At 41.0% G+C, this 12,580-nt stretch overlaps 1 protein-coding gene and 1 long non-coding RNA gene across 2 annotated transcripts in view; both read right to left on the reverse strand.

Annotated features, from left to right (window-relative positions):
* Positions 1 to 1,687: 1,687 nt before the first annotated feature.
* LOC116046389 lies at positions 1,688 to 5,086 on the reverse strand. The gene is made up of 2 exons (XR_004104131.2): positions 3,460 to 5,086; positions 1,688 to 2,756 (listed from the first exon to the last, which is right to left on the reverse strand). It is a non-coding gene; the product is annotated as an uncharacterized LOC116046389 (long non-coding RNA).
* Positions 5,087 to 6,177: 1,091 nt separating this feature from the next.
* The window catches only part of LOC116046387 (voltage-dependent calcium channel gamma-7 subunit-like), a 49,731-nt gene continuing 43,328 nt past the window's right edge, over positions 6,178 to 12,580 (reverse strand). Inside the window, exons 5-6 of the mRNA XM_031294736.2 lie at positions 11,653 to 11,798; positions 6,178 to 7,277 (exon numbers count right to left, since the gene is read on the reverse strand). Of these exons, the coding sequence (XP_031150596.1) occupies positions 6,738 to 7,277; positions 11,653 to 11,798 (686 nt within the window). The 3' untranslated portion in view covers positions 6,178 to 6,737. The remainder of the gene's footprint in view (positions 7,278 to 11,652; positions 11,799 to 12,580) is intronic.

Raw genomic sequence — 12,580 nt, forward strand, 5'->3', positions numbered from 1 at the left:
AACATCTTGCCAAAGGACAGCTGAAAATTAGCCTGCTGGCTAACAGTGGCACATTTACAGAAATGCTAATTAATGTGCATTTTCCTTTGTAAATAAATAAAAGGAAGTTCTGAAACACAACTAGAGGCACATTGGAAAGCTGAAAACCACAAGCTGTCAAGCTGGCCAAGCATTTATAGCTTCTCAGCCCCCAGATTGGATCCTCTGGATTGGAGATCCGGACCAATCAGGATCCCTGAAGCAGAGACAACAGGTGAAGCTAATCTCATCCAGGCGATGATACATCCTACTCAGCAGTGCACACAAAACACTACGAAGGTTGGACAGGAAAAGGGCGTCGTCTGTGTCCGTAACATACAGTATTCACCATGTCTTATTAGTGAGTGTTTTAAAGTCGAGTGGAGGTTGAATGGAGCTATAGTAAAACAGGAACATCAACCGCTTTTTGAAACATTTGAATCGCAGATTTGTGCATGATTTGTTTTTTCTCTGGGCAAACAGAGACAAAGTACAGCAAAGAAAATCATGTTTATATAAACTCAAGATGGTCTTAGTTTCAATCCTTATATTTCTGTTTCTGATAGTTAGGTGGTTAAGTTTAAGTCCAGCTTTGTTCAGAAAACCTACTGACAGTGAATCCCCCTGAATTCCAAAGTTTTTATCTTCCTTCATTCAATAAAAGTTTACCTCCCTGATTAATAACTGGAGTAACAGGCAACAGATTTACAGGCCATCCTAATCCATGTCATATAATATAACGTGTCCATATACCTACAGTTGAAATAACTCGGATACATAAATGATAGTGCTACTGTATGGTAGGCGTCGTAATATCAATCATAATAATTCAATATCACTTAATATTAAAAAAACAACAACATACAACCTCAAAGGTTGTTATTTAGTAAGCAAATGTGTTATGCAAAAGCTGACTCATGCTTTAATAATGCACGATAATGCATTTCATTTTCAGGCCTGCGATTGTTACATACGTAAGTGCTGGTATCAACACATGCAAATATGTTTTTGAACAAATTAATCTGTGACTCATTTTGTAACCTATTCTTTGTTTTGTCGCCACTACATTCCATGTCCTCAAAGGGTAAATCGTGATCAATAATGCAATGAAAATGAATTACTATCAACCTAAGTTTTCTGTTTCTCTTCTGGTGTGCACTGAAGGAGAGTAATTCATTTCTAAAATAAATCCAGAACAGCGTTTGAACATCTCTAATGAAGAGCAACACTTTAACCCTGATGCATTTTCCTAAGTGCTTAAGCCATGTAGTTAATGCAAATTCCCCAAATGAATCACTTTAATCCTAATTAATTAAAGGGAAATCAATTGAATAGGTCAAAGGTACCTTCTTATCCCCTGCAATGCATTTTGTAAAACATGAGTCTCAAACAGGACCATTATACCAAACAAAGTACATTTATTATGGAAAGAAAAGTCAGCGTGATGAAAACTGACCTAGAAGACATAAAATTTAAAAATATTGTTTATCCCGATAAAATTGACCAAAATTAATTCTGTAACAGGCCTTTTTAATGTGCAGTTTAAGCTGCCATCTCAACCTATTTTACTCATTAAATAACAGAAGTTAGCACTGAACCACTGATTTTGATTTATGTACAAACGTGCATTCTAACCACTCTAACCACAGCAGATATGACACAGACAAATAGGAGGCTGGAACCAGGCAAGCTTTATTGGTTTTTAACTTAACACTGCTGGCAGATAAAAACCACAATCCTGCAAATAGCACGTTTTGCAGGAATTATCAGAACAATTAAAGTCAGATAAATGATATGGTCGGTTTTTGACAGGTATTGAGTCAGTCAAATGCTACTGGACTCGAAACACATATGACCATGAAAACGTTTAAAATGTCTCTACCTTGGCAATGTAAACACGTCTTGTGTGGACTGCATACAGCGTCTTCAGTACGAATATTTATACCATAATCACAGTCTGAAGAAATGTCTGCATTGAACAAAGGAAGTAAACATTTCAAAAAGTAGTTCACTACATCTGTACGTCTCTGACGTGGTCCTCAGAAACACTGTTGGTTCTGATTTATTTGAATCAGAAAACGGAAAACAACTCCTCAGAAGTCAGCTACATAAATATATCTCTGTAGACAGTGTGTCTGTGTGTGTGTGTGTGTGTGTGTGTGTGTGTGTGTGTGTGATCACTACACAGCATGAATGCTCAGCTTTGGCAATTAAAACAAACATCTCAAAACATCAGCAAAAGCTCTCATACTCAGCTGCTAAATGATTTCCTATTTAATTTCCACATAGCAAATATGCATAAAAGAGGCTAACACCGCAGTTAATTTGCTACACTGTTTTTCTCTTAACAGTACCACAGGTTGTAAGCATAACATTTTCCCCTGTAGGTCTAAAAATGGCTACAAACAATGCCCTATGCTGGGCCCGATTGTTAATATGCTACAAAAACAAGCAATCTTTAAGTTTGTCACTTTAAGTCACTGTGCAACATGAGAACTTCAATGGGAGTCAAACTGAAAATCTCCTGTTGTTGATGCCATTTTTGTCTCAGCGTAGATATAAAAAAAAATATCAATCAAATTATGCAAAGGTATGTGGACACTCCTGACTGTTTTGTCGACTGTCGTTTTCAAAGTCAAGAATGAGCTTTTAACTTCAAGTTCAAGAGTTAATGTGGATAGGTGGTGCTACAGGTGCTCAGAAAAAAAAACCTGTATGTTTTTCTGGAGTCTTGTATACTGTATAAGGAGTGGACTAGTCTGGATCAACAGAAGACGGCCTCATTTCCAGAATAAAGCCTGACATCCGGCACAATGTCAGACCTTGCCCTTTCCCTTCCGCTCTCAGTGTGTTGCCGTTTACAAAATCCCTTCGCTACGGCAAAACAACCTTCAAACTAGCAAGCTACAAGCTGAAAATGGCAAGATTTGGATCGTGCAACAAGGCAGGCTCGCCTGGTTCTTTCGGAGAATGATCATAACGATTTACAAAGAATATGTTTACAGCATTAACTCTCTAACTGGGAAGTTTTGGGAATGATTGGTGGAATTGCTTTGGACGAAATAAACAGCGATATACAGGTAAGAGCAAATGATGTTTAACCCTGCTATCAGCTTATTTAAATAGCGCACATTACTGTGTGAACAGTTAACATTATTTAATATTGTATGTGGCGTTTTATTTTGCAGGGTGCAAATGTTCCACCTAGTTCCTTCCCGAGACTATTTTGCAGAGCCACTGTTTCTGCATCTGGAGCTTAGCACCGCCCAAGATGATTGTGATTGGTTTACAGAAATGCAAACAACTCAGAGCGTTTTTTTCTCCTATCCCAAAATGTATCTGTGGTGTACCCAGACCTAGTCTATATCCATAATGTTCCACTTCTTCCACTTTCCTGCTGTGGAGGAAGGTCTGGCAATGCGAGACTAAGCCAGACCTTACTCCACAGCGCTGTGGAGATAGATCTGGCAATGCAAGTCTAGGAGTGAACAAACTAGGGATCTGTCATACATTGTGTATGATGGAGGTAGTGGATTAATCTGGTCATGGTTTTGAATGGCTCATCAGACACTGAAGAGTGGCCACACTATTCCTAGCACCAACACCATTCCCATTGGCCGAACTCCCAGGTATTTCCAATTAAATTATATATTTCTTGAATTTATCTTTCCTCATGTCACCAGACAAATTATTTTTCACCTCTCAAATAAATATGATAAGGATTTTTCTGGACCCAAAATAAATATGTGATAAGATATAGAATCTCCAATCAATGGTATGAGCTACTTAGATTAATAATAGATTAAACCAGGAGGTAAATTGGGATGCAAAGCCACCTGTCACAGTGCACTCATGTTTTCAGTTTGCCTCCCATGTAAGCTTGTGTTCATCAAAGTGCCATGTCTGTACTTCCTTCTTTTCTCTATATAAATCTTATTTTGGTACTTAAAACCAGGAAGAGTTGGGTTCCATTTCAAATCTGTCAATTCAGGAAGCACATTGTAATTCAAAGAAATAAACTGTAATTATTCTGTCAGAATTAATGTTATCATCATGGAAATTACCATTAAAAAAATATTTGGTAGTCAACAAGTAAGTCGCGTTCATATATATTATATTTTCTGAACTGAATTGATTCAAACGGAGTGCAATCTGAACCTGGCTTTAAAGATTTAAGGTTTGTTATATCATTATGTACATACCAAAGAAATGTAATTCTCACTTCCATGGCAACAGCATCTTCAAGGCAGCCGTTTTGATTGTAACAGGGTTGATCACTGTGAAAACAGGCAGTCCCTGTTCGCCAGTGTCAATGCTGACGTTGGCGAAAAACTCCCACAGAAGCTTTTCCAGCTGCGCTCGGCACTTTTAAAAAGTCTCTCGGTTTCATCCCACGAAAAGTTCAACATTCATCCACATAGCCTCCCTCTCAAAATACAAACAGCTTAGAAAATTCAATAGCTAAAACACCTAAAACATACTGTAATATTTACACCCCGTGATCGATGTGCGGGATTACGTTTTTGTAACATTTGTTTCAGCATGACGGGGAAGAAGAATTTCTATACAGTTGAAGTATAAAGCTCTATGCATATACAGTTTACCTCTGATCGTGTATATAATAGTTGTGTTTGTAGGTCATGGTACAGTACATGGGCAAAGGTTGTAAGCAGGGCCTGAAGTTAACTTTTTCTGGCCACCAGCCACTGGGCAAGTGGATTTTAAAATCCACTAGCCACACAGGCTTGTTACCAGCCACTTTTTGTTTGCCTCATAAAGGTGAAATACAGGAAATGCACAAGCATTGTTCTCAAACTTGTTAAAAATACACATTTAAGTGCTGTCAATATATTACAAAATCAATATAATTAATGACTCTTAGAATATATTTTTCTGTCGTTCTTTTTTAAATCTTTTTATGTGCTGCCACATTTATGGGCTCAAATCCAAGGAAATGGCAGTCTTGGTTTAAAACTACAGTGCGTAGTTTCTGTCGCCCACATGAGGAATTCTAAGTAATGACAACACCACTGTCGTTACATCCACATGACACAAGCCTTCCGTTATTGCGCACGCGCCCCCACCCCCACCCCCACCCCCTCCTCCACACAGTTGCTAGTAGCCAAGGAGGACACGGAGGATTAAAAAAACATGACGGACTCTTCAGAAGAGGTCATTATCTTCACTCAAATTTCTGTGCGCGAAAGTCGCCGGACGACACCAATTTCTAAACACAGCCATGCTGAGAAACACAGGGAGAGTTGTGTGGAGCGGATAGTATTGATTAGCTTTGTATCAACTCATTTGGCAACGGCTTAAATGTAACGGACTTTCATTAATACAAAAACGTTACGCACTAAAGCTTTAAATGTGAAAGAACAGTGGCAAAAAACACCAATGAATCACTCATTTCTCATTGGCTACCCACGTGTTAATTTCAGGCCCTGGTTGTAAGCAACACTGATTATTAATAATATGGACATTCTTTATCATATTGGCATTCATGAACAGGGTTGGGAAGCAATTAGATTGTGTGACGTTTTTAATTTACTAAATAAATGTAAAAATTGGACAATGCAATTATAGTTAGGCCGACTTATTAGTTAAGCTGGGAAACTAGTCAAAACATAAAATCTCTATGTTTTCACCTTATTGGCGATTCCTATTTTCATGTGAGAACTGTGTTCGGTACACACATTCAAAACATGAATGAAATGAAATAGACAAATGAAATACATGTGGACATATTCTATTCATTAAAATCTGTATCTACAGTACAATTGACATGCTGTCATTCTGTCAACGGTTTGGTGTTCTGTTACTCCTACAAACTGAACCCATATTACTCCAAATTCATCCATTCTTAGCAACAATACCTCACATGACATATGTGTTGCAGGCTTGTTTGGTTGTATATTGTGCTACCTGTACTGTGTTGGCAGGTGTTTGTGTGTTTTTTAATCCTGTATTCTCATAAACAAAAGCCACAGTAACAGCAGCCTACTTTTGATTTCTAATTCAATGTTTGTATAGGGATTTCAACATTTATTTAGAAAGTAGTCAAAAGTAATCAAGACGTAATGAAGTAACCTTCCCAACCACGTTCATGAAATTACGAGAAGATGTTACAGTAGATGCTTCTTTTTCTTCTTCTTTTTGTTGAAATCTCAAGTCTTTTTAAAGCAGGTAACCTCAGTCCTTGTTTGATGACAGCATAATACATGTATAGCCAGATATACTTTTTTGTGAATGGAACAGAGTTTCGGAAATGATTCAGCTTCCTGTTTCCTGTGCTGCTTCACCCTGTTGCCTGTGTGTCACGGCCCTGATGATGAATGTACCCGTCAGAAACCCCACAAACATCTTGTTGCTACTAATCATCGTATCAATCTCTCCTCCCCTCCCGTGTTTCCTCCCAGCGTGTTAAAAGTTTTAAGTGTCTGTCTTCGTCTTGGGCTCGGCATCAGCAGTGAGTCATCCTTCCGCCCACCCGCTTCTCCTCCCGTGCTCCCCTCTTTTCTTTCCTCCTCTCTCCTCTTTTTGATCTCCTTAAACCTCCCTCCTTCATCCACTCTGCTGCGTCCCTCCTCCTACACACTTTGAGGATACAGGATTTGTGTTTGTGTGTGTGTTGTCTTGTGGTGTGTAACAGCTATAACAGAGCCAATCTAATCCACCCCCCCCTCCCACTCCCCCCTCCCTTTCTCTGCATACGTAGCCTAGCATGGCGACGCGCTCATTCGCATGTGCGCGTGATAGCGGGGAGGAGGCACGGCTGAGGGTGGCACCCCCATGGGCAGGGACTGGGGCGGGGGCCCACTCGGGTGGGGGTGGGGCTGAGGGTGGCTGTGGGGTTGAGGGTGGCCGTGGGCATGGGATGCTCTGGGTAGGGTGGATGTGGCGGCCAGGTGGAGAGGGTGAGGGTAAGAGGAGGAGGTGGAGGAGGAGGAGGCCGGCTGGAGCTGGTAGCTGGCCGCCGATGAAGGCCCAGAGGAGGAGGGCGTCTGCTGGGAGCTGCTGCCCCCCTTCGGCTGTGCCTGCGAAGGCGGCGTCTGGTTGAGCTGGATGGAGATGTCGGAGGAGACGTCGGAGGCGCTGCGGCCCCGCTTCGGCGGAGGCCAGGAGTCTGGGTGGAGGAACTGGCCGCTGTAGTCGCTGCATTCGGACATGCGGGGGCGGTAGAGGGCGGGATGAGGCCGGTACAGCTCCTCCTCAGCGTAACGCTTCATGAACAGGTAGACGGACATCACTCCTGCACCCTGGGACACGTTGATACATACAGCACAAAGACACAACGGTTAGTGCAATGTCTCTCTCAAGTTAAAGTTCTGTAGTGTGGAGTTAGCCTACTCTTTAATGAGAACTTAAATACCAGCTGAAAAGCAGTCCCTGCGTTCCAGTATCCATACTACCATACTATTTAGTATGCCAGAAAAATATTTAGTATGTCCCAATACATAACATGTCAAATGCAGTATGCCACAAATACCAGGACGTCCTAGTGCATCTGGTCAGATTTTGCAGTATGCAAGCTAGCATGCTTTTCTGGCTATTTTGACCCAATTCAATTCAATTTTATTTATAGTGTCCAGTCACAACAGAATTTATCTCAGGACACTTAACAGATATCTATAATTGACAGAGACCCAACAATTCCATCAAAGAGCAGGCATTTGGTGCGACAGTGGCAATGAAAAATGTGTGTGTGTGTGTGTGTGTGTGTGTGTGTGTGTGTATGTGTGTGTCACACTTCAGGCAGAACCTGACTCTTTGTGGGTGGCCTCCTGCCTCGACTGGTTGGGGGAGAGAGAGAGAGAGAGAGACCCACAATCCTTTGCGCAGCATATACGAGCAAGAGAGTCAAAGTTCAAAGTGCAGTGTTATGAAGTTTGTAGTATGCCCCAATTGTATGCATACTGCACGCAATAGTACGCACTTTGTAAGGGCAGCTGCAGTACGACTAAAAGTAAAAAAAAAAAAAAAAAGTATGGGATTTGGAACTCAGCCTGTGTTTCTCTGCCCTTTGTGTTAGAAAGCCTGTTGCACCTCTGACTAACCCATCCCTGAATGTGACATCATGGTGCACTGACACACCCTGCGGTACACTGCAGCAAGGTGAGAAGTTGACCACTGTCTGTGAAAACAATTGTATAGTGTCAGTGGGGGCTCTGGAGGGAACTTTCTAAAGTCTGATGATGTCATCAGGGTTATCTCAGATCGGGCTTGCACACTTTAAGTTAATACCAGAGAGCCTGTAGTAAAAAATTGGGGCATTATGTTTGAAAGAGTTGGGCATTTACAAGTGGTGTAGTCTACAGGATTTCCATGTACCCACTTAAAAATGCCCAATGACACGCAACAACATACTTTCCATTATAATTTTGATATATTTTGAATTGTCATCTGTGTTTTCCTTCTTCACAGAGGCTAAATGAAGGTATTTCCACCGTAAATTGGTGCATAAAAGTGTATCCGAATACAGGAAATGAAGTTGTCGATGCTCAAAACTTCCCTCGGGGAGGACACTGATGGGTTCCAGACCCCCCACTATGATATGCCCCCCCCCCAAAAAAAAAGGCAGATTCTGGCCAATATATATATATATATACAGTACAGTATACCCACTACATTACATTAGACTACACCACTGGCATTTACCAAGAATATGCTAATTTGGTGCATTACGGGAAATGCAGGATCCTGAAAAGGGACTGAAAATCAGGATGACTGGGCCTCGGCTGCATCGATTGTGACCATTCTTTTCCTAACTTGTCACTTTCTAATCCACCAACTTTGTGCAAGTGCAATACTTATATATCTAAAAAATAAATGTTGAAGTCTGGGGAAAAGTCTGGGTTCCTGTGTGTGCTTTCTAGTTTTTATTTCTGATTTAATGTTTCCTTTTATGCACTGAATGGGTATCTATTTGGCTGCATTCCTCTTGTATTTTATTACTAACTCCTGTAGGCACTTCATATTTCTTCACAATATGCTTTTATTTTGTTTTATGTTTTGTTATTATGTATATTGACAGCATATTGCGAAGCAGCATGGGTGGATAATCAAGGCAAATTACCCACTAGGGACCGTAAAGTTATACAATAATGTACATGTTTTCAAATCAAATAAATAGTTCGACCCCTATTATCTACCGGCGGCAATTTGGTTTGTTATTGGCCATTTTATAAACAACTCTGCTTATGTAGTTTGTGACGGACAGTCATGGAAATGAAGTGGATCTGATAGATAAATAGATACATCAAACAGTACTCAGAGTGTCTGTAGGGGAACAGAAATGGAGAGATGGAGAGAAAGAAGAGACTGCTGTCTGTTTCCATCAATGAAAACTCAAACATGAGCGAATCCAAATGTGACGCAGACCTCTCAGCAAATTCCCTGATGCAAAACGCTTCTCTAAAACATCAGAATCAGCCTCCCTAAACTGCAACACACTGCCACCAGGAGGGGAGAAAATTAAATAAATCCATAATAATTTTGCAGAGAGTTGACGAAAAGGATAGGCGCTCTGCGGTGGAATGAGCCATTATCCAAAATGTATTCATGTTTTTCACCGGGGCATCCGCTGAGCATTCACAGCTCATTCACTATTCATTCACAACATCATCGCTACAACCGCCATAAAACTTTAGATGCTGACGAATGTGCTTGTGTGTGTGTGTGTGTGTGTGTGTGTGTGTGCGTGTGAATGTTTGTGTGTGAGTGTGTGTGTCTGTGTGCTTGTGTGTGTGTTTATATGTGTGTGTGAGTGTGTGAGTGTTTGTGTGTGTGTGTGTGTGTGTGTGTGTGTGTGTGTGTGTGTGTATGTGTGTGTGTGTGTGTGTGTGTGTGTGTGTGTGTGTGTGTGTGTGTGTGTGAGAGAGAGAAAGAGAGATAAATAATGTGTTTAAAATGAGTTTGTGGAAAAATTCCATGTTTTGCAGCTTCAGTACAAATTAGAAGAAGAGGAGTGCAGAAAAAAAGAGATAAGAGAAGACAAGAGAGGACATAAAGGAAACAAAGGGAAGAGAATAGGAAAGGAAGGGAGAAAGGATGAAATTAATGAAACGTTAATAGAATATTAGAGAGGGGAGGATGAGACTTGAGCGAGGCATGGAGGAAGGAGAGAAAGTGCGTTTGGAGAAGAGAGAAGGACATAAGAAATGGAGAGCAGAGAGCTGGAGTTAAGACAAAAGGACAGAAGCCAAGAGGAGAGAGAGAGAGATGGAGAAGATATGAGAATAAAAAGGGGTAAAAAGAAGAGAGGATTAGTGGAAGGAACATAAAACAAGACGAACAGAAAACATAAATATAGATGACAAAGAAAAAGAGGCAAGGAAGAGGAGAGAAGAGAGGGAGGGAGGGAGAGAAAGAAAGAAAGAAAGAGAGAACATAGAAGAGGAAATGGATATGGAGGATGGGCACAAAAGAAGATCTAGATATGGAAGATGAGAAGGGAAGAGGAAAACAAGATACTAGAAGGAAAAGATAAAACCAGGGCAAAGGAGAACAGAGGGTTATAAAAAAGGGGAAAAAAAGAAGTAAAAATGAAGGACAGAGAGACGTAAGTTGAGTGATAACGTTAAGAATCGTAAAAATGGAAGCAGGTGTTAAAAAAGAAAAAGAGGAAAATGGAAGTAGACAGGAGATAATATAGGAGAGGAAGAAGAAAGGAGGGAAAACAGGATTAGAGAGGAGAGGAGAGATGCTACAAGATGAAGGGAGAGAGGAGAGGAGGGAACGGGAAACAAAACAGAAAAAAGAGAGACAAAGAGGAGATAAGATGAAAAGACAGAAGGCAAGAGGAGAGGGAACAAGATAAAAGAAGAAGGAGAGGGGAAGGGACAACGGAGGATTAAAGAACTGAAGATAAAAGAAAAAAGAGGCAGGATAAAAGTAGAGGACAAACTGTACAGAGAGAGAGAGAGAGAGAGAGAGAGAGAGAGAGAGAGAGAGAGGCAGCGAAGAAGACACTGGAGGAGGAAAAGGAGGAGAAAAGCGAGGAGCGAGAAGAGGAGGATGAGGAATGAAGCATAGAGAAGAAGGAGCAGCAGAGAGCCCCACCCCCCCCAGCTAGGAAAATTAAGATGCATATGAAGCTGTGCTGCGACAGAGCTGCTGCCCTCAAGTATTCAAGCTATTAACATTTATGAATATTGATGCAGGCAGTGTGACGGGCTCCTACGCACGCACTTTTTAAATGTGTGTGTGTGTGTGTGTGTGTGTGTAGCTGAAAACGTCTGTATTTCAGCAAGAAATATGTGTGTCTGTGTTTGTGCACGTGTGTTTAGCTAAGCGGAGGTTGGTCGACATCCAAGTCAGATTCCAAACAATGTGTGTGTGTGTGTGTGTGTGTGTGTGTGTGTGTGTGTGTGTGTGTGTGTGTGTGTGTGTGTGTGTGTGTTTGTGTGTGTTTGTGTGTGTCTCTGTTGTCGGTTGCATAGTGTCAGTAAATGTTAAGCATCAATTCATATTAATGTGCATTTCCACATGCTCATGTGTTTGTGTGCTTGCAGTACACCAAAATGTTTATGCATGACTACATCTGAGTGTATGTTTTTAAATATATATGTGTGTGTGTGTGTGTGTGTGTGTGTGTGTGTGTGTGTGTGTGTGTGTGTATTGTTCTTCGATTACCTCTTTCAGCAGGAAGGAGGAGGCGGCGAAGGCGAAGGACCAGCCGTAGCGGTAGTGGAAGAACGCCTCTGGCTCTCTAGGTCGGTTCATCACCTCGTCATTAATGCTGGAGATATACAAAACCAGACCAACCACCAGGCTGAGACCTGCAGACACACAAACACACAAACATAATAGGTATTCATACTGTCATTACTACACATACAGAGGGTTTCACAGTGATATACTACACCCTCAAGGGGTTCCTCTCTCCCATTTGAGTATCAAACCTTCAACACTTACAAAAGGTGGCTTTAAAAAGTTGACAAGAAGCTCTGTCCATGGTGCTGATCCTACTGACATTCTCACTGGTATTCCTGCCAGCAGGTAACCAGCTATCATCGCAAACCAACCACCAACTAATTCAAGGCAATAGCAATCTCTCTATAAGAAGATAAAATAAGAAAAACTTTATTGTCTGTCAAGAGTGACAGAAATTAAGTCTTTGACAAGGCAGGCTCAAACGACATAAAATATGTATGAGAAACATATAGAAACAGTGTAAAACATGACAATACAACAGTGCAAAAATGTACAATATTGCAAAAAAAAAAAGACTGAATGGAGTAGGATATGTTGTGTATGCGTGACTGTTCCGTGTGGTGATGGCAATGGGGTTGAAGGATTTCTTTTGTCGCATTGACCTGATGGCAGTAACTTAAAGGATTAGTGGAGGGGGTGGGTGGGATCCTGTGTGATTGTAATGGATTTCTTTAGTACTGACCGGGTGTAGAGTTCCTTTGAGTCCCATTGAGATCAGAAATCTCATTTACAAGAGAGACCTGTCCTAACGAATTCTATTTAGCTATTTTGACAAAAATAGAAAAGTTTGGAAAATACTGAGCATGCAGGTGGATAAAGAAGCAGTTTGCCATGAAACTTGGTCACC

This window comes from Sander lucioperca, chromosome 16 (assembly GCF_008315115.2).
Source record: "Sander lucioperca isolate FBNREF2018 chromosome 16, SLUC_FBN_1.2, whole genome shotgun sequence".
NCBI lineage: Eukaryota > Metazoa > Chordata > Actinopteri > Perciformes > Percidae > Sander > Sander lucioperca.